At 39.4% G+C, this 22,980-nt stretch overlaps 1 protein-coding gene across 2 annotated transcripts; it reads left to right on the top strand.

Annotated features, from left to right (window-relative positions):
* Positions 1-733: 733 nt before the first annotated feature.
* Positions 734-22,584, top strand: FAM76A (family with sequence similarity 76 member A). Of its 2 annotated transcripts, none has more exons than XR_012511377.1 (9): positions 734-958; positions 2,241-2,305; positions 4,725-4,779; positions 5,626-5,778; positions 9,632-9,789; positions 14,307-14,393; positions 17,131-17,266; positions 19,546-19,681; positions 20,309-22,584. XR_012511377.1 is itself a non-coding variant. In XM_074377055.1 (9 exons), the coding sequence occupies exons 1-9, from the start codon at positions 878-880 to the stop codon at positions 20,393-20,395; spliced, it is 924 nt and encodes a 307-aa protein (XP_074233156.1). In that variant the 5' UTR covers positions 736-877; the 3' UTR covers positions 20,396-22,584. The 2 variants fall into 2 exon arrangements, 1 of the variants encoding a protein (XP_074233156.1); XM_074377055.1 differs by having other exon boundaries at positions 736-958; positions 19,580-19,681.
* The last annotated feature ends 396 nt before the right edge of the window (positions 22,585-22,980 follow it).

Genomic DNA, 22,980 nt, shown 5'->3' with positions numbered 1-22,980 from the left:
GGTAAGACACAGGAAGCGGGCCTCGGGCCAACTGCACCCCACTCCGCGGGGGCCTGCAGGGCACGAGGACTCTCAAGGGTGGAGGGCCTCGCCGTAGTATCCGTCTTCTCTCTCCCGGAGGGGCTGTCATCACGCTAGCACCCGTCTTCCACAACATAGGGGTGATCTCTCTGGGGCTTCTCTCTTTCTGGATCTCAGCGACCCCAGAGTTCCCTTTTTAGGGGTCTAAGACAGAGGGGACCCTTCTAAGTTGCCCCTCACGGTTTACTCTTCTCCCTGAAGCGAGACAGCTGTGCGGGCCCCTCTTGCCCCGATGATGGAGGCATTTTCTCACAAGCCCAGGATCTTCTTCGCGATCCGAGTTCCAGTTCAACAATGCGTCGCACTCCGCCCAACCGCGCCCCTCCCGCTGCCAGAGGGCAACTCCATGGAAACTAAAATATCATGACTCCGTGGAAGTATCGCGAGAAGAGCGGATGCTCCCTCGGCAGAGAGAGGAGAGAGGGCGGGAACAAGAGAGGTGGGAGGAGCCTGGGCGCTTCCGAGGTCCCTGGCGGGAGACCATCCCTCCCAGCGGCGCCCCCGCGTGACTGCGCTTTACATAATCCAGGCCGCGCACGTCAGAAGTGGCGTACTCCAGTCCAGACCGAATCAGAGTCGTCATAAGCTCTGTGTCCCGCCCCTTTGTGCTTGATAGACGTCGAAATGAACCAGTGAACAGGCGTCCAGCGCCACCGCGCCCATCCTGGTCCACCCGCACCCGAGGGCCCGCCCGCCTGCCGCAGCCCGCAGCCTGCCGCCGCCAGGTTGTACCTCAGACTGTCAGATAAAGCGGTGGGCCGGGCCGGCGGGGCGGTGAGCACGGCCCGGGCCGGACATGGCGGCACTCTACGCCTGCACCAAGTGCCATCAGCGCTTCCCCTTCGAGGCGCTGTCTCAGGGGCAGCAGCTGTGCAAGGTGCGCGGGCTGGGGCGGCGGCCGGGAACTGGGACGCTAGAGGCGCGGCCCGGAGCTCCCGATTTTGCGGGGACGCCCGGCGGGGTCCCCCGGGCAGGGCGTGGCAGGCCCGCCTATCTGAGGAGCCGCACCCTCCCCGCTGGGGACCGGCAGGGCACGCGGGGGAGACCCGGGTGCGTCCAGGCCCCCGCGGCCGGCGTGTCCGGGTGCTTAGCAACCGTGAGGGATTGTTCTCGGACCCCGTGAGGTCGGGGGAGGGATAGCGGGTACCCCGCTTGCCCCCAACCAGCTGCGCCGGAGATCCCTCGTGGGCTGGCTTCCCCGCTGCCGGGCTCTGCCTGGTTCAGGCTTAGGGACCCCCTGCACCGCTTGGGACTGAACTCCAGAGTTGGGTGCTGCCCGGCAGGATCGTCTTGAACTCGGGCGCCTTATGGGCACTTTTCAGCCAGTCTGAGTTGGAGGTAGCGAGGCTTTATAGTAGAGCCCCACAATCAAGCGCACGAAGCCACAAGGTGATTTTTCAGCATTTAGTTAGTGACCTTCAGTCTTCGCCCTAACCAGCTGCTGATCAGATTTTACTCCTATAGGTCCAAGTTCTCTTTTTCGTTTAAGTTGCTTTATCTTGCTTTGCCTGTTTAAATGAATAGAGGTGCTGTGAGGCGACAGTTAAAAGTCACCAAGTCGGCTGGAGAGTGATGTTGAGATATCCCCAGATAATCCAGAGTTTGTGTCTCTGGTATGGATAACTCATAATTGTATGTCATTATTGCCTCAAATGGCCGTGATTTTGTTACTTCTTGTTTACTAAATATGACAGAACTCAAATGTTTGGGTGCCTTTTTTGGCCAAAAAACACATATTTCTGTTTGTGTACATGCATACATGTGTATTTTGATTTTAAAGGAGTATTATATATGTAAGCTAAAATGATTTTAATCCAGCGCTTTGATATCACAAGTGAACCTACTCAAAAATCACACAGTGTCAGAGGAAAAATCTGACTAGAATCCAGGGCTTCTGATTCCCTAGTCTGAAACTTATTCATACATACCTTTGTTTTACAATTTATGACTAGTTCCATATAAATTCTTACTTAACTCCCACATCAATGCAGGGTGGTGATGCCAGTATTACAGAGAAAAAAAATTAGTCCCAGAAAGTTTAAGTGACTCACTCAAGCACAGTGGCTATGCTTGGAATAGTACCCAGGTCTTCTGACTCCTACTGAAGACTGTTTCCATTTCTGACTGCCTTTTAAAATTATATCCTCGTTTCATTTCAGGAATGTCGGATTGCACACCCTGTTGTGAAGTGCACCTACTGTAGGACTGAGTACCAGCAGGAGAGGTACAGTTTTCATTGACCATGCAAGGTGTTAATAGGCTTTTCCTCTTAAAATCTGTAATGCATTTCAATATACAGATCTGTAATCAGTTTCATTGTAATATACAGACCTGTAATCAATTGCATCATATGCAGATTCTGTTATTTCCTATTATAATATGTTGATGGGTGTAAAATACACATATTGTTCCCTAGTTACCCATTGATTGCTACAATTATTAAAGTTATTTATTTTTCAGATCCTTGATAATTTTATATTGTGGTTTTGAACTTTTCAACACTAAGAAACCAATCCCACAACAGTAAAACATGATCCTCATGCTCTAATATGTTTATGTACAGAGCTTGAAGAATTTATAATCCAAAAGAAGGTACTTTTGGAAATGTGACAGTTCTGTTAAAGTTTGTTAACCCTAGTCACATTTGAAACTCATTTACCTTTCTTTACACTTGCTTTGTGTGAATCTCATTTTGAAAAGTGTGAAAAACAGGTGTGAGTGAACACATATTTGGGGGACTTTTTAATATCTGCAAGGTGGTTTATTGGTATAGTAAGTTCAACTTTTGCGGAGCTGTAGCTGTAGGTGATACTGCCTTAAGCATGTTGGGGTCTCTTTGCTAGCTCACACATAGACTTAGAAGCCCAATTTTAATCAGCCTCATTTTAATATTTTCCCCATTTTGTTATATTTTCAAACAAAAATAAAAGGTTGAAAAAATTAGACAGTTAACATCCATCTACCCACTTCTTAAATTCTGCAATTTACGTTTACTGTATTTGCATCTATCCATCTCTCCATCAGTATATGAATACATCTTGTTTGTGATACATTTTAAATTTGTGGACATCAGTATACTTGACCCTAAACACTTCAGCATGCATAATATTAACTACAGTTCAATATTTGTTTATGATTTTTAATTTTTTAGGGGTAAAATTTGCACACAGTGAAACGCTCACATCTTCAGTGCATCATTTGATGAGTTTTACACGCAGTATACAACTGTGGAACCCCAAACCCCATCAAAATATAAAACATTACTGTCACCCCAGAGAGTCTTCTTTTGCCACATCCTGGTCAATCACCCAAGCAACTACTGTTCTGACTTCCTTTCCACCATAGATTAGTTTTACCTGTTTTAGAACTTCATATAAATGGAAACATACACAATATACACTATAAGCTTTATGTTAGCTTTGACATTTAGACCTATGATCCATCTCAAATTAATTTTTGTGTGTAGGGTGAGATGTGAAGTTTAACCCTTAATTCACACCAAACATAAAAATTAATTCAAGATGGATTATAGAAATAGGGTTTTTTTGGGGGATTTTTTTCTAAAATGTCAGGAGCATTTGTATATATTGATATGTATATACATCCCACTCCTTCAGTAATAAATCTAAGAATAAACCCAAATGTTCGGTATCACAGAACCGCTAATGCTAATCCTCTTTCTAGAGGTCTCTTTCAATGTATTTCACTTCCTAAACTGGCAGAAAATTGCCTGGGAAATATTTTATTTGAATATCTCATTTTAATTTAATGTTTTCTACTTTGGGGTTTTCCTTTTGTCTTTTAACTTTATAGTCAGTTTGATAGGAATTGTATGGGAAAATAATCACAAATAATGAATAATCACAAATAATGAATATACTGGATTTTTATGTGATTTTATTTCTAACTCCAGACTATTGTTTAAACTATTCTTAAACATTAAGCATTTGTTTGTACCCCTCTTTGTAAAGGGTTATTTGAAGATGACTTTATTTGAAGATGATTTTTTTCCCCAAGGCAGTTTATTAATTTAAGATTTAGGTAATTTTATGATCTGGATCTTTACAAAGTAAAGGGTGCTTTTATTTTTTTCAGTGGTTAGCTCTTAGATAAATTGGAAATATTGACAAAATATTTGGTGTTAGCACCTATTTCCCACATCTGGGATTTTCATATACTTGTAGAGAACACAGACAGAGTAAGGTCAATGTGGATACAACCTCTGCACTTATTCTAAACACAGATACTTTATTCCTCATGTCAAATTCCTCAGCTGGTCATCTGAATTGAGAGGAATTAATCTATTTTCTACTAGTCCATTTTGGTCTAATAGTCTTTTTGAGGGTCCTCTCCATATCTGATAATTTTACTTAGTGATGTTTAGAGATGTCAGTCAGAAATAACTCACTCTCCATTTTAACCAAACCCTTGTTTTATTCAAGGTAATATAATTTATAACCACAAAATATTTAAAAGAGTTACTTGCCAGATACTTAACCTTTAGTTAACCAAGTGCCCAGACCATATTTTATCTTAGTGCTTAGTAATGAGCAAATTCCTTAGGCTTAAGGAAGAATCAGTTTTCAGACATTGTAAGTAAAACAACTTTTTTCTTACGAAGCCTTGTGTCTCTTCCTTAACAGTAAAACCAATACAATCTGCAAGAAATGTGCTCAGAATGTGCAGTTGTATGGAACGGTAAGTAGAGTTTCTCTGTACCTAACAGTGGGTACTCAAGTCTCTCAGGACCTTGCTTTCTGTGGACTATTAATATAATTACAATATTTTTGTTAGAAGACTTTGTTATGTGTAAAAATGTTCTCAGAAAAATTTATCTAGTGTTTTAGCTTTCAGACTTAGCTAACACTTCATAGTAAGGAGTTCTTTGTTTATAGTCACTATGGCAGGATTGTGATTATAATTTTCCTTGAGCAGCTTCAGTAACCAGTATACAAAGAGAAGATGAATCCTATGACTTGACCTCTTTGTTTGGTAACAGTTGACCATTCATTTTGATGAATGATTTGGTTTTTGACTCTCAGTGTTAGGGTTCAGCATACTGTGTCCTGTCAGGCATTCTCCAACATATTTCTACACTGATAACAGCAAAGAGGCCTTTTTGGAAATTTGGAAGCACCTGCTGGTGGCTTCAAAGAGCTGGTTCTATTGAATTTGTTTTAGAAGTCCCAGCATATATGCTAATGATTTTTTGTTATTTGTTTGTTTATTTTAAAATCAGTAGTCCTTGTAGGGAGGGTATACAGCTCAGTGGGAGAGTGGTTAACACGCATGAGTTCCTGGGTTCAATCCTTCCTACCTCCACTTAAAATAAATAAATAAACCTAATTACCTCCCCCTTCACAAAAAAAAAATAATAGTTCTTTAGGAATTGGGCATTATTTGATCAATGTAAAAGGAAATTTATGAAGTTGGGAATGCATTTTTACCACAACTAATGAGCTATGTATAATAGAAATCATTGCTTTAAAAAACACACTGGTATTTTATGATATACTTACCTGACACTTTTTTTTCCTCTTTAAGCCCAAACCTTGTCAGTATTGCAACATAATTGCGGCATTTATTGGCAACAAATGCCAGCGCTGCACAAATTCAGAGAAGAAGTATGGACCACCATATTCCTGTGAACAGTGCAAGCAGCAGTGTGCGTTTGACAGGAAAGATGATAGAAAGAAGGTAAATCTCTGTGTTTTTCTTGATTTTTTTTTTATTCAGAGAAATTAAGGTGGGCCAGTATGTTAAAAAGACATATAACAGAGAATGATTTCTCATTTCCTCTCCCAGGTTTTGTTATTGACCTTGAAGAAGATAGTCAGCCATTTTTTTTTTCCTTTTTCAGTTTTACTAGGTAGAATTATCACAGTTCAACTGCACATATGATTGTCAGCCTTTGTTTTCTTCATTTATCAAATGTGACCCATTATATTCTAACATTTCATGGGTTAGTATTTCATCAGAATCTGAATTACAGCGATCCAGCATCCCTTATAAGTGAAGTGGTGATTGGCAAAATTCTATAGAACAATGTAAATGAGAGATTGCAACTTAAGCAAAATATAGTCTATTACCAGTTTTACTGTCTGACTCTTTAAATGTTTCTATCTATTGAGGTTAAAGCTCACAAAAAGATAATATAGACGAAGCTCTGTGTGGAATGATGGTGCCTTGGTGGAATTAAAATGGTTTAGATTTGGTCTGTTTAGAACCCTCCAGTGGCTTAGAGTTGCATTATAATAAAACCCAAGCTCCTTCCGTGGCCTGTAGAGTCCATACCTGACTCTCAGTCTTATCTTTCATCACACTCCCTGCGTCTCCCCTTGGTCCAGCCACACTGTCCACCTTTCAGTCCTTCAGAGTCTCATTTCCACCTTTGTGCTGGCTGGACTTTTGCTTTTCCTTCTCTGGAGTGTCATAACTGGTTCCTCATGTCCGGTCTTAGCTCAGATGCCACCTCTCACAGAGACCTTCTTTTACTAACTCCCTCGGTCACTATATCATATTATCCTGCTTATTGTCTTCACAGCATGTGACATTGTGAGAAATTATCTTGTTTATTTGCTTACATGTTGACAACCCCAACTAGAATGTAAGCGCTTTGTCTGTCTTGTTTTCATGCTGTATTACCAGCAGCCTGGCACATAGTAGGTGCTCAATAAATATTTTTTGAATGAAAGAACATAGTACAGAAACTCTCAGTGTCCAGAGGTGCTTTTCAGAGATGCTTAGACTCTCAAAAGCTGACTCTTGCTAACCAAATTCATTAATTTACAATGGGAGGAAATAACTTTCCACTGACCAGAATACTCTTGCCTGCAAACCGGGGCACCTCTTCCCTGAATCAAGATACTGGAGAAGCTGAATTAGTAACTGGAAAGTAACATATAATGATAGTTGGAGCACAAGCTTTTCAGTCCCACAGACCTGAATTCCATCCCACTCCTAGCCTAGCTGAATGATCCTGGGCAAATTGCTCACTCTCATTATGCATCAGTTTCATCATCTCTCTAGTGGAAATAACAGTAGCTACTTCACAAGGACATAGGGAGATTTAATTGAGATAGGTATATAAAACACTTAATTTGAGCCTGAATAAATGGTACCTATGTTATTAATTGGATTACCCTAGAGTTCATTAAGTTTTACTTTCTAGTTATAATCCTATCTTAAGAGTTTGGATATTTTCAGGCACCCTGAATACATATTTACAAACTTTAGGAGGACTAAGCTTAGGGATTGAGGGTGAATAATCTGGACTCAGAGTGTCTGGGTTGAAATCTTTGTTCTGTCACTTATTTGTTGTGTGACTTTGGGCAAATTAATATATCAGTGCCTCAGTTTCTTCATCTGTAAATGAGGCTGATCAGACCTCATCATTGTTATCAAGTGAGTTATGTGTAAAGCCCTTCAAAAAGGATCTGGCACATAAGTACTCAGTGTTATCTATGATTATTGCTTTATGATAGTTTAATTCTCAGAAGGGTTTTTTTATATTTTAAAAGTTGATTTGTGAAGGAGAGATTTGAAATAAAGTGTCCTGTGGTTTGGTGTGTGGTGCTCATGTTAATGTTGGCTCTCTTTTCAGTGCAGTTGCCTTGTTTTCAAACCCTCCTTCAGTGAAAGCTCTTTCCTGGGCAAGGTCTTCTAGAGTATTTTAAAATCAGGCCTTCAGGCCATATCCCATAACCATGAAATGCACCAAACTGAAGTTTGGTTTCAAAAGTCATTTATATGTTTATTAACAAATAATTAGATGCTTATCATGTATCAGATACTGTTTGGGGTATTAGAAATACACTAATGAACTAAACAAAATAGACCTTATTCTCTCAGAGCCTTTATTCATGTGTGTGAGAGATGGATGAGAATAAACAAGGAAATAAATGAACACAAATTTTAGATGTAAATGCTATAAGAAAATAGAGTATATGGTAGAGAAAGAGAATGACTGAGGAGGCCAGCTTAGATTGGGCAATCAGGAGGCCCTCCAAGGAGATAAAATCTGAGCTGAAACTGCAATGATGAGAAGAAAGCAGCCATGGGAAGCTCTGGAGGGCAAAGATTCTGGGAAGAGGGATCAGCTATGAAAAGACCTGAGGCGAGAATGAGCTTGTCACATGGGAAGAGTGAACTAGGGAATGAGATTATAGAGGCAGGTAGGGGCTACTTTTAAATCAATATAGGCCATGGGAAAAAGTTTGGATTTTGTACTAGATAATGATGAGAAGCCATTGGTTTTTTGTATTTTATTTTTTTTGTTTTTATTCTTGGTGGGGGAAGTAATTCGGTTTGTTTATTTATTTATTTACTTTTAGAGGCAGTACTGGGGATTGAACCCAAGACCTCATGCATGCTAAGCATGCGCTCTATGGTTGAGCTATACCCTCCCCACTACCATTGGATTTTAAGAGACGAGAGATATAATCAGATTTACATTTAAGAATCCCTCTCTGGCAGCTATGTGGAAATGATTTATACGGGCCCAGGAGAAGAGGTAGAGAGATCACTTGGGTGGGTCTTGCAGTTGTGAGCACTGAGAATGGCTTTACATAGATGGAAGCAGTAGAATTTGAAAGAAGTGGACAGATTCAGACTGATGGGCTTGCTAATAAGTTGGGAGGGTGAGGTGCAAAGAGGCTTTGTTAACAACATGAAAGATATTTTAGATAAATGATAGTATGGCCTACCCATGTTCGAGATGGGGCACAAGATCTAATTCAGAGATAAGACATGAAAACTAAAATTCCATAAAATACCAGCACACTCCCTCCCCTGAGTAATTCCAACCAGCCCTGCTGCCCTGCCACCTATACCAGACTGCAGTCTGAGTGCTTTACAGAGGCCCCAGCCTCACAAGATTGTGGAAGCCACATTCTGCTTTCCTAGCCCTGTGCTTTGCACCGTGGTGCAGAGCTGCTTCTACCCAAAGGGATCAACTTTTCTAATTCAAAGTGCCATGGTAAGCCACCACCAGGGACTGGGACCCTGGAAGCTAGTCGCCAATCAGTCTTTTTCTGGAGACATTCTTCCCATCTGAGAAAAGCTATCCAGCATACCATTTCATGAGCCATTTATAAGGTATTAAAACAAGTATAAATTTTATATGTCATCTTCTGTCTTCTCTTCTCCCTGCTGAATTTTCCTTGGTGAGCACCATGGAAGTATTTGTGTCTTTTGAAATTCTTGTGGGAGCTTTGCCCTGGCTTTTGTTAAGTTGAAGAAAAACAAAACCATAAGACACAAAAAATTAGCAGCTTATATTTTTAAAGCAGTTTTTGTATGCCTGGCACCATGCTCTACCTACATTATGTCACTAAATCCTTACTCCAGCCCTCTGAAGTAAGTACTGTTATCCTTCATTTTATAGTTGAAGAAATTGACCCCAAGAGAGCTCAGGTGACTTACCTAAGGTCACACAGCTCATAAGTGGCAGATCTGGGACTTAACCAAAGGTTCTAGCTCCTAAGACCCATGTTCTCAGTCACTGCACTATTACATTCCTTCTTCTTTATCTTGTCTCCTCATCTTTCAGGTAGACGGGAAATTGCTGTGCTGGCTGTGCACACTTTCATACAAGCGGGTCCTCCAGAAGACCAAAGAGCAGAGGAAGCACCTGAGCAGCTCTTCCCGTGCCAGCCACCAGGAGAAGGAGCAGTACAGTCGACTGAGTGGTGGTAGCCATTATAACAGGTAACCCCGAGATGCATAAGATAGGACTAGAGGTGCTGGTAGGTCAGATGTAATACTCACACAGTTAGCCGTGGAGCATACCATTTTGTATAAATTTTCCATGTTCTCTCTAGTTACTAGTCTCTAGAAGGAATCTCCTTTGTCATGTTTTATAATTCATGTATCTTTCCAAGGACCAGAGAGACTTCCCTAAGGCATCAGGATTTTCTGACTTGGTTTGTACTGTGTCTTAAAAGTTTGTGGAACTTACTCCACTTTCACATGTAATGTTCACCCCATCCTTAGAGTGGATTTTCTCCCTAGAAGATTGGACAGTTCACTGTCTGAGGGATGCAGCTTTTTTATGCATATTTGGATAGCAGATTGTTAGATATCCCAGGTTTGTCCTTGTGAGAGCCAGTCAAAAAGAAGTCCTTTCTTCATTGTCTTCAGCTTCCTTTCAGAGTATCTGTAGTGTTGTTAAGAGTTTGGTTTGGATCGAATCCTGCCTAAGTCTCTATATGGGATCATGGGCAAGTTTCTTCATCTGTAAAATGAGGGAAATAATAATGCTACCTCATGGAGTTATTGTGGAAATAAATTATATAGTATGTACATAGTGATTAGTTTTATAACTGGTATATAGGAAGTTTCGGTACATTTTAGTTATTCATTGTTATTATCACTATTGTGATTTTGTTTGTTCATTCAGAAACATTGTTAAGTACTTTTATAGGCTGGGCAATCTACAAGGAGTGCAGAGATAAGTAAAAGAATCACACTGCTCTCTAAGAGTGTGCAGTCTGTAGGGAAGACAGACCTGTAATCAGATCATTGCAGGATAATTCAGTGGGTACCACGGAAACATGTCAAGATACAGGCATGAGAGGCAAGTAATTAACTGCCTCGGGAAGTCAGGCACAGGAGGCTCAGAGAAGAGCTGGTGTTGGCGCTAGATCTTAGGATGAGTCAGAATCATCAGATAAGGAATGGGCAGAGACATTCCAGGCTGAGGGAATAGCATTTGCAAAGACACGGAGGGCACATGAGACCACAGGGAACTCTAGAGAATAGCAACTCCTTTTATTTTGCTGGAGCCTATGGTTGGGAGCTGGAGAATAGGAGGAGAAATACAGCATGAATTTGACCCTGGCATTAACGGGAAGCCACTGAAAGTAATTTTGCAGGGGAGGGAATAAATCTGTATTTAAAAAAAATTAACACAGACTATTATGGAGAATGCATTGGAGGAAAAAGAGACTGGGGACTAGTTAAAAAGCTTTTTTGATAAGAGTGCCAGTAAGAGATGTTAATAGAGAATCTCAACTAAGGCAGTGGTACTGAGCATCGAAGAGGCAAATTCAGGAAGAGACTTTAGAAGGAGAATTTATGAGTAAATTAGATAATCTGATGAACAGATAAATGGGCATAAGCTGGATGAGTAAAGGATAATTTTCAGGTTTCTTACATGGGTGAATGGATAGATCCTTAGAATATAGGCAGGGCAGAAGAGAAGTTCAGTTGTGGAAAGTTGAGGCTGAAGCATCAAGAAGAATTTTTTAGCCTTTTCCATGGTAACTTGGAGGCAGTCAGCTGCTTTAGGATGAAGCTGACCAGCCACTGGCTGCCAGAAACTCACTTGAAGTGGACGATGAATGCAAACTTCATACCATTACGAGAACTGTATGGCTGTGGAAGTTGCTGCAGACACTCTAGGTGAGGAATGGAAGGGTTATGTGGTCTGAATCAGTGGTGGGAACAACAAACAAGGTTTTCCCACGAAGCAGGATGTTGACCCACGGCCTTGTCCCCCTGCCACTGAGTAAAGGGCATTCCTGTTACAGGCCCAGTAGGGCTGCAGAAAGCACACACAGATCTGTACGAGATTGCATTGTACATCTGTGTGTTCTCAATTTGGTCATTGTGAAAAAAAAGGGGAGAAGGATATTCCTGTACTTATTGATACTGCTGTGCTGCATCACCTGGGGCCCAAAAGAGCTAGAATCTGCAGACTTTTCAGTCTCTGTGAAGAAGATTATGTCCACCGATATGTTGTGAGAAAGCCCTTAAAGAAGGTAAGAAACCTAGGACCAAAGTACACAAGATTCAATGTCTTACTACTTCACATCTTCTGCAACACAAACATTGGTGTATTGCTCTGAAGAAACAACATACTAAGAAAAATAAGGGAAAGGCTGCAGAACATGCTAAACTTTTGGCTAAGAGAAGGAAGGAGGCCAAAGAGTAACGCCAGGAACAGATTGCCAAGAGATGGTGGCTGTCCTCTCTGAGAGCTTTGACTTCTAAGTCTGAGCCCAGTTAAAAATGAGATGTTCTAATAGTAGCAATAAATAAGATCTGACATCAAAAAAAAAAAAAAAAAAAGAGAGAGAGAAAGAACAAAAAAATTATTATTTAGTGGGAGCTTAGCATAGAACTCGGAAGAGAGATTTGAACATGAGTCATTGGTAGCATGTAAGAGTCAGTGGTAGTAGAGACTACTTAAAAATGTGGATTTCTGTGGCCCTACCCCAGAGTTTAATTCAGTACGATGTAGGATAGACTCCAGGAATCTGCATTGTGTTAGAAATGTCCCAAATGATTCTGATGTAGGTGATCTGAGGAACATAAGTACCAACCACTATGATAGATAATTGTTAAAACCATGCTCTTAAAAAAATGCTCTTGAATGATGCAACTCATATCAGAGGCTGAGAACAGATTCCAGAAGCACTCAAGGAAAATGGTGTGAATATTTGCAAAACAAGTATCAGGGTTAATATCTGAAATATACAAAGTACACATACAGCTCTATAGCAAAAAAGCAAATAATCCAATTAAAATTGGGTAAAAGACTTGAATAGGCATTTTTCCAAAATGTCTAGTAGATACAAAATGGCCAGTAGATACATGAAAAGGTGCTAAACATCACTAATCATCAGAGAAATGAAAATCAAAACCACAGTGAGATAATCACTTCACATTTGTTAGGATGGCTGTTATCAAAAATACAAGAGAGAACAAATGCTGGTGAAGATGTGGAGAAAAGGGAACCCTTATACACTGTTAGTGGGATGTATATTGGTATAGCCATTATGGAAAATAGTATGATATTTCCTCAAAAAATGAAAAATAAAACTATTATATGATCCAGCAATCACTCCTGGGTATGTATCTGAAGGAAATAAAATTAATATCTCAAAGAGATATCTGCACCCCTGTGTCTATTGCAGCTTTATTCACAATACCTAAGATATAGAAGCAACCTAAATGTCCTTTGAAGGATGAGCAGGTAAAGAAAGTGGGATATATATACACAATGGAATATCCAGCCATAAAAAATGAAGGAAATCCTGCCATTTGGGATAACATGGATACATCTGGAGGGCATGTGCTAAGTGAAATGAGCCAAATAGAGAAAGACAAATACTGTGTGGTATCACTTTTATGTGGAATCTTTAAAAAAAAAAAGCCAGTTTTGTAGAAACAGAATAGAATGGTAGTTGCCGGGGCTGAGGGAGAGGGAAATGGGGAGGTGAAGGTCAAAGAATATAAACTTCATAAGAAATAGTAGTTCTGAGGATCTAATGTATAGCTTAGTGACTATAGTTAATATGGTATTATATGCTTGAAAGTTGCTGAGAGTAGATCTTAAGCATTCTCACTATAAAAAAAAAGAAATAAGTATGTGAGGTGAGGGGTCTATTAATTATCTTGATCTTGGTAATCATTCCATAATGTACATGTATATCAAATTGTCACCTTGTACACTTTAAATATATACAATTACATTTGTCAGTTATTTCTCAATAAAGTCAGGGGGAAAAAAGGACGGTATGGTCAATGATATCAAATGTTGAAAAGAGGCCAAGTAAGAAAAGATCTGAAACAGCTTTTGGGCTTAGCATTTGGGTATCTATCAAAGTGAAGGGGTTGCAGACCAGTTTTAGGGGGTGAACTTATTAGAGCTAAAACTGACGTTTAGTGTTGTTGTGGGATTCAGATACCAGTAGATTCACAGAAATAAAGTGAAGAAGAACTAGACTTGGAGTTCAAATATGTCAACCTGATGTCTAGTCCCAGCTTCACTACTAACTAGCTGTCTATCCCTGGGTAGGTCAGTTAACTTTGATGAGCTTCAGTTTCTGCAAAGTAGAATTAATCCCTTGTATGTGCCTCACAGACTTACAATATGCATGTGAGACAATGAATGTGAAAGTACTTTTTAAACTATAAGATAGATTATACTTCTTATTGAAGTTCCGTTGACTCTGCTCTCATAGTTATTAATAAAGCACAAAATATTTAATTAAGGCCAAGAATTTTGGGGGGTGGGGAGGGACCATGGAAATGAGCTACCCAGGCATCCAAGACCTATGAAATCAACACTTTGGTAGATTTTAATGGTCAAGAATAATTAGCTCTTGCATAGAAGAGCTATAGTATTACATTGGTCCCATTTGACAAGACTTCCATATTGATGTTTTATTAATCTTTGATTTCTAATATGTGTCTTTCTCTTTTTTTGCCATTAATAGTCAGAAAACACTTTCTACGTCTTCAATTCAAAATGAAATCCCAAAGAAAAAATCCAAGTTTGAGTCAATCACAACCAATGGAGACAGGTAAGCCAATCTGAGTATGTGTGCATGCTTCTGTTTGAAATGCATTAATAGTTCCTGAAACAGGTATGCATTTTAGGGTTTGCCATGGAGCTAATCTGTGCTTATCAGTGAACTTCTTAGGGTCACTACTCTAGCCACGTGATGTCTTATAAATAAGCAATACTGATATATGTTTATAAATTCAATCTTGCCATTAGAAGACTGCAATATTCCTCAGTCTGTGAGGGATAACGTATGAGAGACAGCCCAATGCAGCCTGAGTAGACATTTTTCCAAAGAAGATATACGTATGGCCAACAGATACATGAAAAGATGCTCAACATCACTAATCATCAGGGAAATGCAAATCAAAACCACAAAGAGGTAGCACCTCACACCTGTTAGGATGGCTGTTATCAAAGACAGATAACAAATGCTGGCAAACATGTGGACAAAAGGGAACCCTTGTGCAGTCTTGGTGGGATTGTAAATAGGTGAGCCACTACGTAAAATAGTATGGAGGTTCCTCAAAAAATTAAAAATAGAACTGTCATATTTTCCAGCAATTTCACTTCTAGGTATTTACCCAAAGTGAAAAAAACACTAATTTGAAAAGATATATGCACTCCAATGTCCATTGTAGCATTATTTACAATAGCCAAGATATAAAAGTAAACTAAGTGTCCATCAGTAGACAAAATATGATGTATGTCCACACACACTCACGTGCACGCACGTGCGCACACACACAGTGGAATATTGCTCAGCCATAAAAAATGAAATATTGCTATTTGCAAGAACATGGATGGATCTAGAGGGTATTATGCTAAATGAAGTAAGTCAGAGAAAGACAAATACTGCATGATCTCACTTACATGTAGAATCTAAAAAACAAAACGAAGTAAAATGAAAACAGACTCATAGATATGGAGAACAAATAAGTGGTTGCCAGAAGGTTCGGTGTAAGGAAGGGGTTGGGCAAAATAGGTGCAGGGGATTAAGAGAGATGGACCTCCAGTTATGCAGTAAAAACAAAGTTACGAGGATATAATATACAGCATAAAGAATATGGTCAATAAAATAATAACTTTATATGGGGACTGATGTTTACTAGACTTATGATCATGTTGTATGCAAATGTCAAATCATTATGTGGTATACCTGAAACTAACATAATATTGTACCTCAACTATATTTCAATTAAAAAAAGAAGTCGGTAGAGCAGAGTATTAGGAGCTTTGGGGATAACAAGTTATTTATACTAGCCCATTACTCCATTTTATTTGTCACTCTAATTGTGGTTTAAATAGATTCTGTTGAGTTGAGGGAAGACAGTCCCCTGGCAGGTATTGAAACCAGTGGAGACTGATGATGGGTCCTTTCAATAGTTTCCTCTGTATGCCTTGTTTTATTATTTTACATTTACTTTTTGTTATCCAGTAATTCTGCATATTTATCAATTAGAAAAGCAGTGATCCATTCTTCTTATATGCTTCATATAGACTGAGGGGGAATATTCTTATCAATGGACTGTGTCTTCCCATTCTAGCCATAGAAATGTTTGACTTGGTGACTATGAGGAAGTATGTCCAGTGGTTTACCTCGTTATTTGGAGTTTCTACCTGTATAGAGAATTGCTGGTTACTGGATGTTGTTGGAGATGTAGGAAAGAACCAACAACAAGAGGGATCTAGAGTAGTTGCTATATTGGTATAGGCAGTTGGGAATCAGTATCGCAGTATCTGCTGAGGAAAAACAGGTTTGTGTTTTACTTAAAGGTTGCCCTGGGAAAAGTAAAGTGCTTCCTTTGGGAAGTCTCTAGAGAAGGGTGGGATTTGACTCTCTTGGCAGTGATTCCTTAACTTGTTTGGGTCTGAGACACCTCTGACCAGCCTGAAAAACCTCACCCTAGTAACCACCCTTTGTATATATATACACAGAATTGTATACACAATTTCAGAGCTTTACAGATTCCCTGAAACTGGTCCTGGTTAAGAGACTCTACTAAAAGGACAGAGTTCACCTGGCACTTCGACAAACTGAAGTGCTCAGAGACTGTTACTGGGAGAATTCTGTTGAAAACCCAGGTTGTGATGTGACTCTGAAGTTTGCCACCTCTTTGTTCCTTTCCTAACTAAATGTCACAGAATTCTTGACATCAGAAGTGACAATCAACAGGCCAATTGTAGCATGGGGGAGTTGGCTTCCTTTGTATTAATTTCATCTTCTTTTTATCATTTTTTAAAAGGACTGACTGCTCTTAGGGTGGAATATAGCAGCTTCTCAGCAGCTGCACCACATCATGGGCTTTGGAGCAGAAAACAAAGAGCCAAAAACTATGGGGCGCTTTAAAGAAAAATGTATAAGCTTACAGTTGATAATTTATCCAGATTCTAGGGAAATTATCTAATCAAAAAAATGGACTCTCTCACCCATAAATAACTGTGGATGTTCAATGAACCTGAAACAGAATATCCTTGGCTCTTGTGAGATGGCATTTATTTTTTTCCTGAATGTGAGCAAAGATGCTGCTCTGGGTTGTGGCTTTGGTTGGTATAGTTGTCTGATGGCCACCTTGCCAGTGCAGTTTAGCGAATACTCTTGAGTCAGGTGTATATGGAGCATTGTGCTTGTTGCTGGGGATTCAGATAGTTGCTCCTGCCCTTGCACTTGCAGTCAAGTGGCCTATGATGTGTCCTCAGGTAGAAAAAAATTTATCCATCCAACTCATTTTTTTCCCTTCCATTTTTCTACTTAGCTTTTCCCCAGATCTGGCTCTGGACTCACCAGGCACTGACCACTTTGTCATCATTGCCCAACTGAAGGAAGAAGTAGCCACTCTGAAGAAGATGCTGCATCAAAAAGATCAAATGATTTTAGAGAAAGAGAAGAAGGTACTGTTTAGTTAATATTTCTCAGACCAGAGTGATGCGAGTGGGTAAAGTGTGTGATTCAGGGCATGATGCTAACTCTGTTTGATGAATGTTTGTTGGGTATTTACCATTGATGCTTTGAGAGAGAAATCCAGTGGCAAGTTTGGGATGTCCTGGAGAGAAGCTTGCTTTCTGCCAAGATGACTCCTAGCATTGTATTACCATCATGAATCCACTACAGTCAAATGGGTTTAGAAAATTGATTTTTCTTTCTTTCGTTTGGAGGAAGCGTCCACTTCTAAGGGAAGACTCATGTTGACCAAGCTTACAGAGATGATGTATAAAACAACAATGTCTGCCTCTTAATTCCTAGTAGGGCATACAGCAGAGTACTCTTCTCAGCATAAGCTATCTAGAAAGGCTGTAATCAGTGGGTGACGAATGAGCATGGAATTGGGAGGTAGTTATGTAATTGGAATTTTTAATGCTCTCGGGCTAAGGGAACTGGATGCCTCCATCTCTATTTTTGGGATGGCTGTATCCATGGGACAGTAATACTCATACTCTGTGGGCCAGCTCTCTCTCCTCCCTGGGCAGTATTTAGGTAGGCCTTCCTCCATGACTGCGTCACTTTGCTTCCATTGCTGACAGCTTGCTTCCTGAGTGACCCATTCTTTAAGCTTGTTAATATCTTCAGTGAAGTCTTATTCTGGCCTAAGAGTCATCCTCCATCTTTAGGGGAGCTTTATATGTCCTTGTTTTGATTCATGTCTATTATTTCTTATTTTCAGATTTTTAGAGAGTATCTCATTTTTGCCTTAATATTTTAATAGCAGTAATAACAATAGCTAACTTTTATTGGTTGCTGACTACATGCCTGACTCTATCCTAAGTGCTTTATATGTATTAACTCATCTATCCTCATAACAACACTTTGAGGTAGGAATTATTATTATCATTTCATAGATGAAGAATGCCTTCCGTGTTTTTCTTCTTTGGTTCCAGTTTCTTCTGTTAGGTCTTTTTCTCCCTTAGGCTGTATGTTGTCTTGCACTGTGTTTGGAATGCTGTGATTCATTCTGAATGGCTAACAAAGACATAATGTTAAAATCTTTACATGCGTTCTTTCCGTCTGATTTCTACCTCATTTTACAGATGAGGAAATGGACCTAAAGAGATTAAATGATGTGTCCAAATCACATAGCTGATAAATGGCAAAACAAAGGAATGAATCCAAGTCTTTCTGACTCTACCATTCTTTCTACTGTGCTGTGCTTTTTTCTGCCAATAAGGTGGAGATTCATGGGAAGAGACCAGTATTCTTTCCAGTTTACTACATGACTATCAGATAAAAGTGGAGGCAAGAATACTTCCTTCATGAACTAGATCAGAGCAGCACATAAAAGGATTTTTACAAAATAGAGACAAAATGAACACTAGTGCTTTGCAAAGTTAGGATTTTAAAGAGCAAAAACAAATAGTAGATTGTTTCCTGTAACTTTCAGAATCAAGGTCACGCTCCCTGGCTTGGAACACAGGCTCTCCCGCATCATGCCTGCCTATCTGTAGCCTCATCTCCTGCCACTCTCCACGCTCATCAGTCATTTGAACAGGCTCTCGAGTATCTCGCATTCTACCTGTGCCCATGCTGTTCCCTTTGCTTGGATGCCCTTTTCCTTACCTCACGTGCCAGTTGCTGCTTGTACCTAAAAACTCAGCTCACACATCACTTCTCTGATTTAGACATCTCTTCTCTGTACTCCTTGAATAGCCTAGTCAGTAGAAGAAGGCCTGGAGTTTGAATTTTAGCTCTGCTTCTTGCTAATGTGTTTGATCTTGGCCACGTTACTTAGCCCTTTCTAAGCCTTGATGTTCCCAGGTGTAAAATGGGAAGAATTATTATTTCCTCCCCAGAAGGTTATGATAAGATTGAATGAAATAATATAATCAAACAGTTTGCCTGGAACAGGGTAAAAATTCAGTAAATAGCAGCAGCTGTTATTCTCAGGGCTTCTCTCAAACTATCAGTCATATTTGTTATAATCACTGAATTATTTGAAGGTGAGTATTTGGAAGATTATTGCATATGTTAAATACATGAAATCTCTAAAACCTGTTAGTGGTTAAGTATCATAAATACTGCTTCAGGATTTTGGGTAAGTTTCAGGAAATTGTTAGAAAAAGTAAGATACATCATTCCCTGGCTTTGATATAGGTATGGATCTTTAGGAAAGCCCTGGGTTTCATTAATTTGGAGGACCATTTAGCTCTCTGATACCAAAACATTTTTCATTGCACAGAAATTTCTTCTGGTCACTGCTTTTTTCCCGTCAGATCACAGAGTTGAAGGCTGATTTTCAATACCAGGAATCTCAGATGAGAGCCAAAATGAACCAAATGGAGAAAACCCATAAGGAAGTCACAGAACAATTGCAGGTGACTGCTTATTTAATACAGTTACTCTGGTGTATTTAGCTGATCGTATTTTAAATGATCATCTCTTAGATTTTTTTTTCTCAAAGAATTGACAAATCACATTAGTCCATCTTTTAGTTGTCTTTGTTTCATTTTTTTTGATCTTTCTTCAATCACTTTATTTTTATTTTTATTATTTTTTTTATTGAGTTATAGTCATTTTACAATGTTGTGTCAAATTTGTCTTTGTTTCATTCTTGGATGTGTTCTGATCTTTTTCCCTCAAAAACAGTGGAATTAATGTGTTCTTTGATTTTTGGATAAACCAGATGTGATTCCAGATGTCTGAATTGTAGATTCTGTTCATCCGGCACATTAAGGCACTCCATGTTTTGTTTGTTTTGCATAAAGCATCCTTTTGTGACAGTGACTCCCAGGAGATTCAAGTACACTGACTATAACCTCCAGCAAATACTTCCTTCCCCCTGAACCAAGCCCTAGAGCTTTCTGTTGTTTTCTGCCTCTACAATTTGTTCTTCTCTTCCTGACCTCTACATTGTCTGCCTTAGCATCTGCATGAAAAACATATCCTATCCTGCTAAAATAGCCTTCCTGCACTGATTTTTGTTTTGTTTTGTTTTTTTTAAGGCCAAAAACCGAGAGCTCCTGAAGCAGGCAGCTGCCCTGTCCAAGAGCAAGAAGTCAGAGAAGTCGGGAGCTATAACCTCTCCATGAGAGACCACAAAGAGGCTCCCGGCAACAGCAAATGGATTCCTGGGTTAGGGTGGCAACCTGGCTGTTCTCTGGGAATTGCAACCTTTAAGAAATCTCTTATTTTATTATAGTTACCGTCCTTTGTGCGATTGCAGTGGGCTGAATGGAAACACCTGGTTTGTACTGTGCTATGACTGCATGCTTGAATGTTTGGGGTTTTGAGCTCTCTCTCTCTAACTCTCTCACACTCTCACTCTTTTCTCTCCCCTCCACCCTTCCCTCAGTACTTCTGTCTGTCTGTCTCTATCTCTTTTGGTACTTTTTTGTTTGTGTGTGTGGTGGTCACTGCTCAGTGTTATGTGCAGAATGTTTTTTTTCTGTCCATCATTGCATCCTGCCATACCCATGAGCAAATAATTTGGCATTAATTACATATCACTGCCACCCTCTGAACTTTGAAAACTGCCACCTTAAGACTTGGTACAATGGCAGAGACTTTCTCTCTCCAATAAACCTTTTGCTTCAGGGTATACTCTTGGGTTTTTTTCCAGGTATATTATGTATGAACTTTGTATTATGTATAGTCAGAGTTTTATTTATTTTTTAAAAAAAGAAACTTTTTCTTGATAAAGGAATAATGGTAGCCTAGCTTGTTCTTGTAAAAGTGATGCCTCTTGAAAAAAAGTCCTACTCTCTAGCTTTTAGAAAAAGAATCAGATCTTTTCTTTCTTATTACCTTGGAGTCTTAAAAACTGATTGCTAAGGTTAAAAAATTCAATATGTAAGTATGGAGTTAAGTGCCTTTTGGAGGATTTCTTAGAAGAGCATTTAAGAAGATACTTAAGGGAGGTAGCAAAGTTTGGGACAGTCTGTCTTTCTAAGTAAGGGCAGAAAGAAAGGTTGTCCAGGTTGTACTGGACACTTCCCGCCCCCATCCCTTTCCTAACTGTTTTATGTGACTGATTTTAAATTCTCACACTGCCATCTCTTTTTTAAAAACAATTACTCTTTATTTGCTTTATCAGTTGTCATACTGGGCCATTGTCGGATAACTTTTTTTTAAACATGATTCAAAATGGGGTAGTATGTGAACTACAGAGCATTTCAGCAGTTGGTATGAGCTGCTCAAGTATGGACTCTGACTGGGAGAAATGATGTCACTGTACCTTCTCTCCACTCCTCCTCACCCACCCTAGCCTGTACACTCCCTGCTTTTAATGGAAATGTATTGAAAACAGGTGCTTTTTAAAAACAGCTTGGCCCCAGCCAGCATTGTGTCCTGTTTTCCCTTCTTGACCGAATAGGCACATGGATTTACTTTTCCAGGAGAGATGATAGATTTGTATTTCCAGCCATACTCTCAGGTCCTCTATATGATGTTTGTGAAAGAAGTTAGAGATATGTAGTGTGCCGTGAAACAGTAAAACCAACTACGTTGGAATCACTACTGCAGGGGGTACTGTAGTTAGAGGTAATCATAAGGGCAGTTGATATTTGTACCTCAGTCTACCAAAAGTGTAGCAGTAAGTTTCACTTGCTAGGCATTTCCTGGAAGCAAAAGCTTCTAGTTTGTGAGCCTACTCACGAGTGGAGCCATGCACATAATTGGACAGAGATGTGGAAATGGGTGGCTTCCTTCTGGTAAGAGGAACAATGGACCATGTCGCTTACATATCACTCTAGTAGGGCATGTAATTTTCCCTTCTAAGCGAGGGAAATGGCAGTGCTAAATAGTTTTGTAACTTTTTGAATGAGAAACTTTTAGGTAAAGATAAACCGTCAGATAATATTTTTCAGATACATTTACATTGACTATGGGGAAAAGATTGTGAAAAAAGTTACAGTCATGGTTTTTCTTTTTTAATTTTAAAGACTTGAGAAATTCTGTTACATGAAGTAACACTTTAAAAACATTTAGTTTTATACTAAATCTTTTTTTAAGGTCTTGGCATTTAATATAAAGCAAATCCACACATTTTCTAACTTTCCACAAGTTCCAAAAAGAGAAGGAAGAAACCTCAGTCTTGAAATTTTGGTTTTTAAAAACCATGACACTGTTTTACCATGAAATTGAGTAGCTAACTTTTGGTAACACCTTTTGTTTATTTGTATGTTTGTAATAATGGACATTTTAAAACACAGGAATGTTTTGGTTTGTACAGACTTTGACAAATGTGTGTTAATAAAAATTCATATTGACTCAAATATAATTGTTGGTTTTTTTTTTCATTGATTTATTTCTTGCTGGTTCACCAATAGACATATCCCATAATTCCCTTCAACCTAGAAGAATCAGTTTGTCTTGCTTGTATATTTAAAAAACTGAAAGCCTAACTGTGCTAATAGGGAGTTTCATGTCCATCAGAGAATAAATTCATTCTCTTTTTCTTCTGTGATTTTATGCAGTTTAAGTACTTGCTTTGATGTAAGCCCTGGTAGGCAGTCAGGGTGCAGGAGTGAAGAAAACTGACAAAGTTACTGTACTCTTGGGGTTTCCATTTAGTGGAATGTGGACAATACCATTGTTCCTCGATTTTATATTTGCCATTATTCAAAATGTAATACAGGATGAATCTTCACAAGGTATGAATGAAAGTTTTTTGGGA

This window comes from Camelus bactrianus, chromosome 13 (assembly GCF_048773025.1).
Source record: "Camelus bactrianus isolate YW-2024 breed Bactrian camel chromosome 13, ASM4877302v1, whole genome shotgun sequence".
Classification (NCBI taxonomy): Eukaryota; Metazoa; Chordata; class Mammalia; order Artiodactyla; family Camelidae; genus Camelus; species Camelus bactrianus.
The sequence above is the reverse complement of the archived record's forward strand: the minus strand, read 5'-3'. Positions and strand labels throughout refer to the sequence as shown.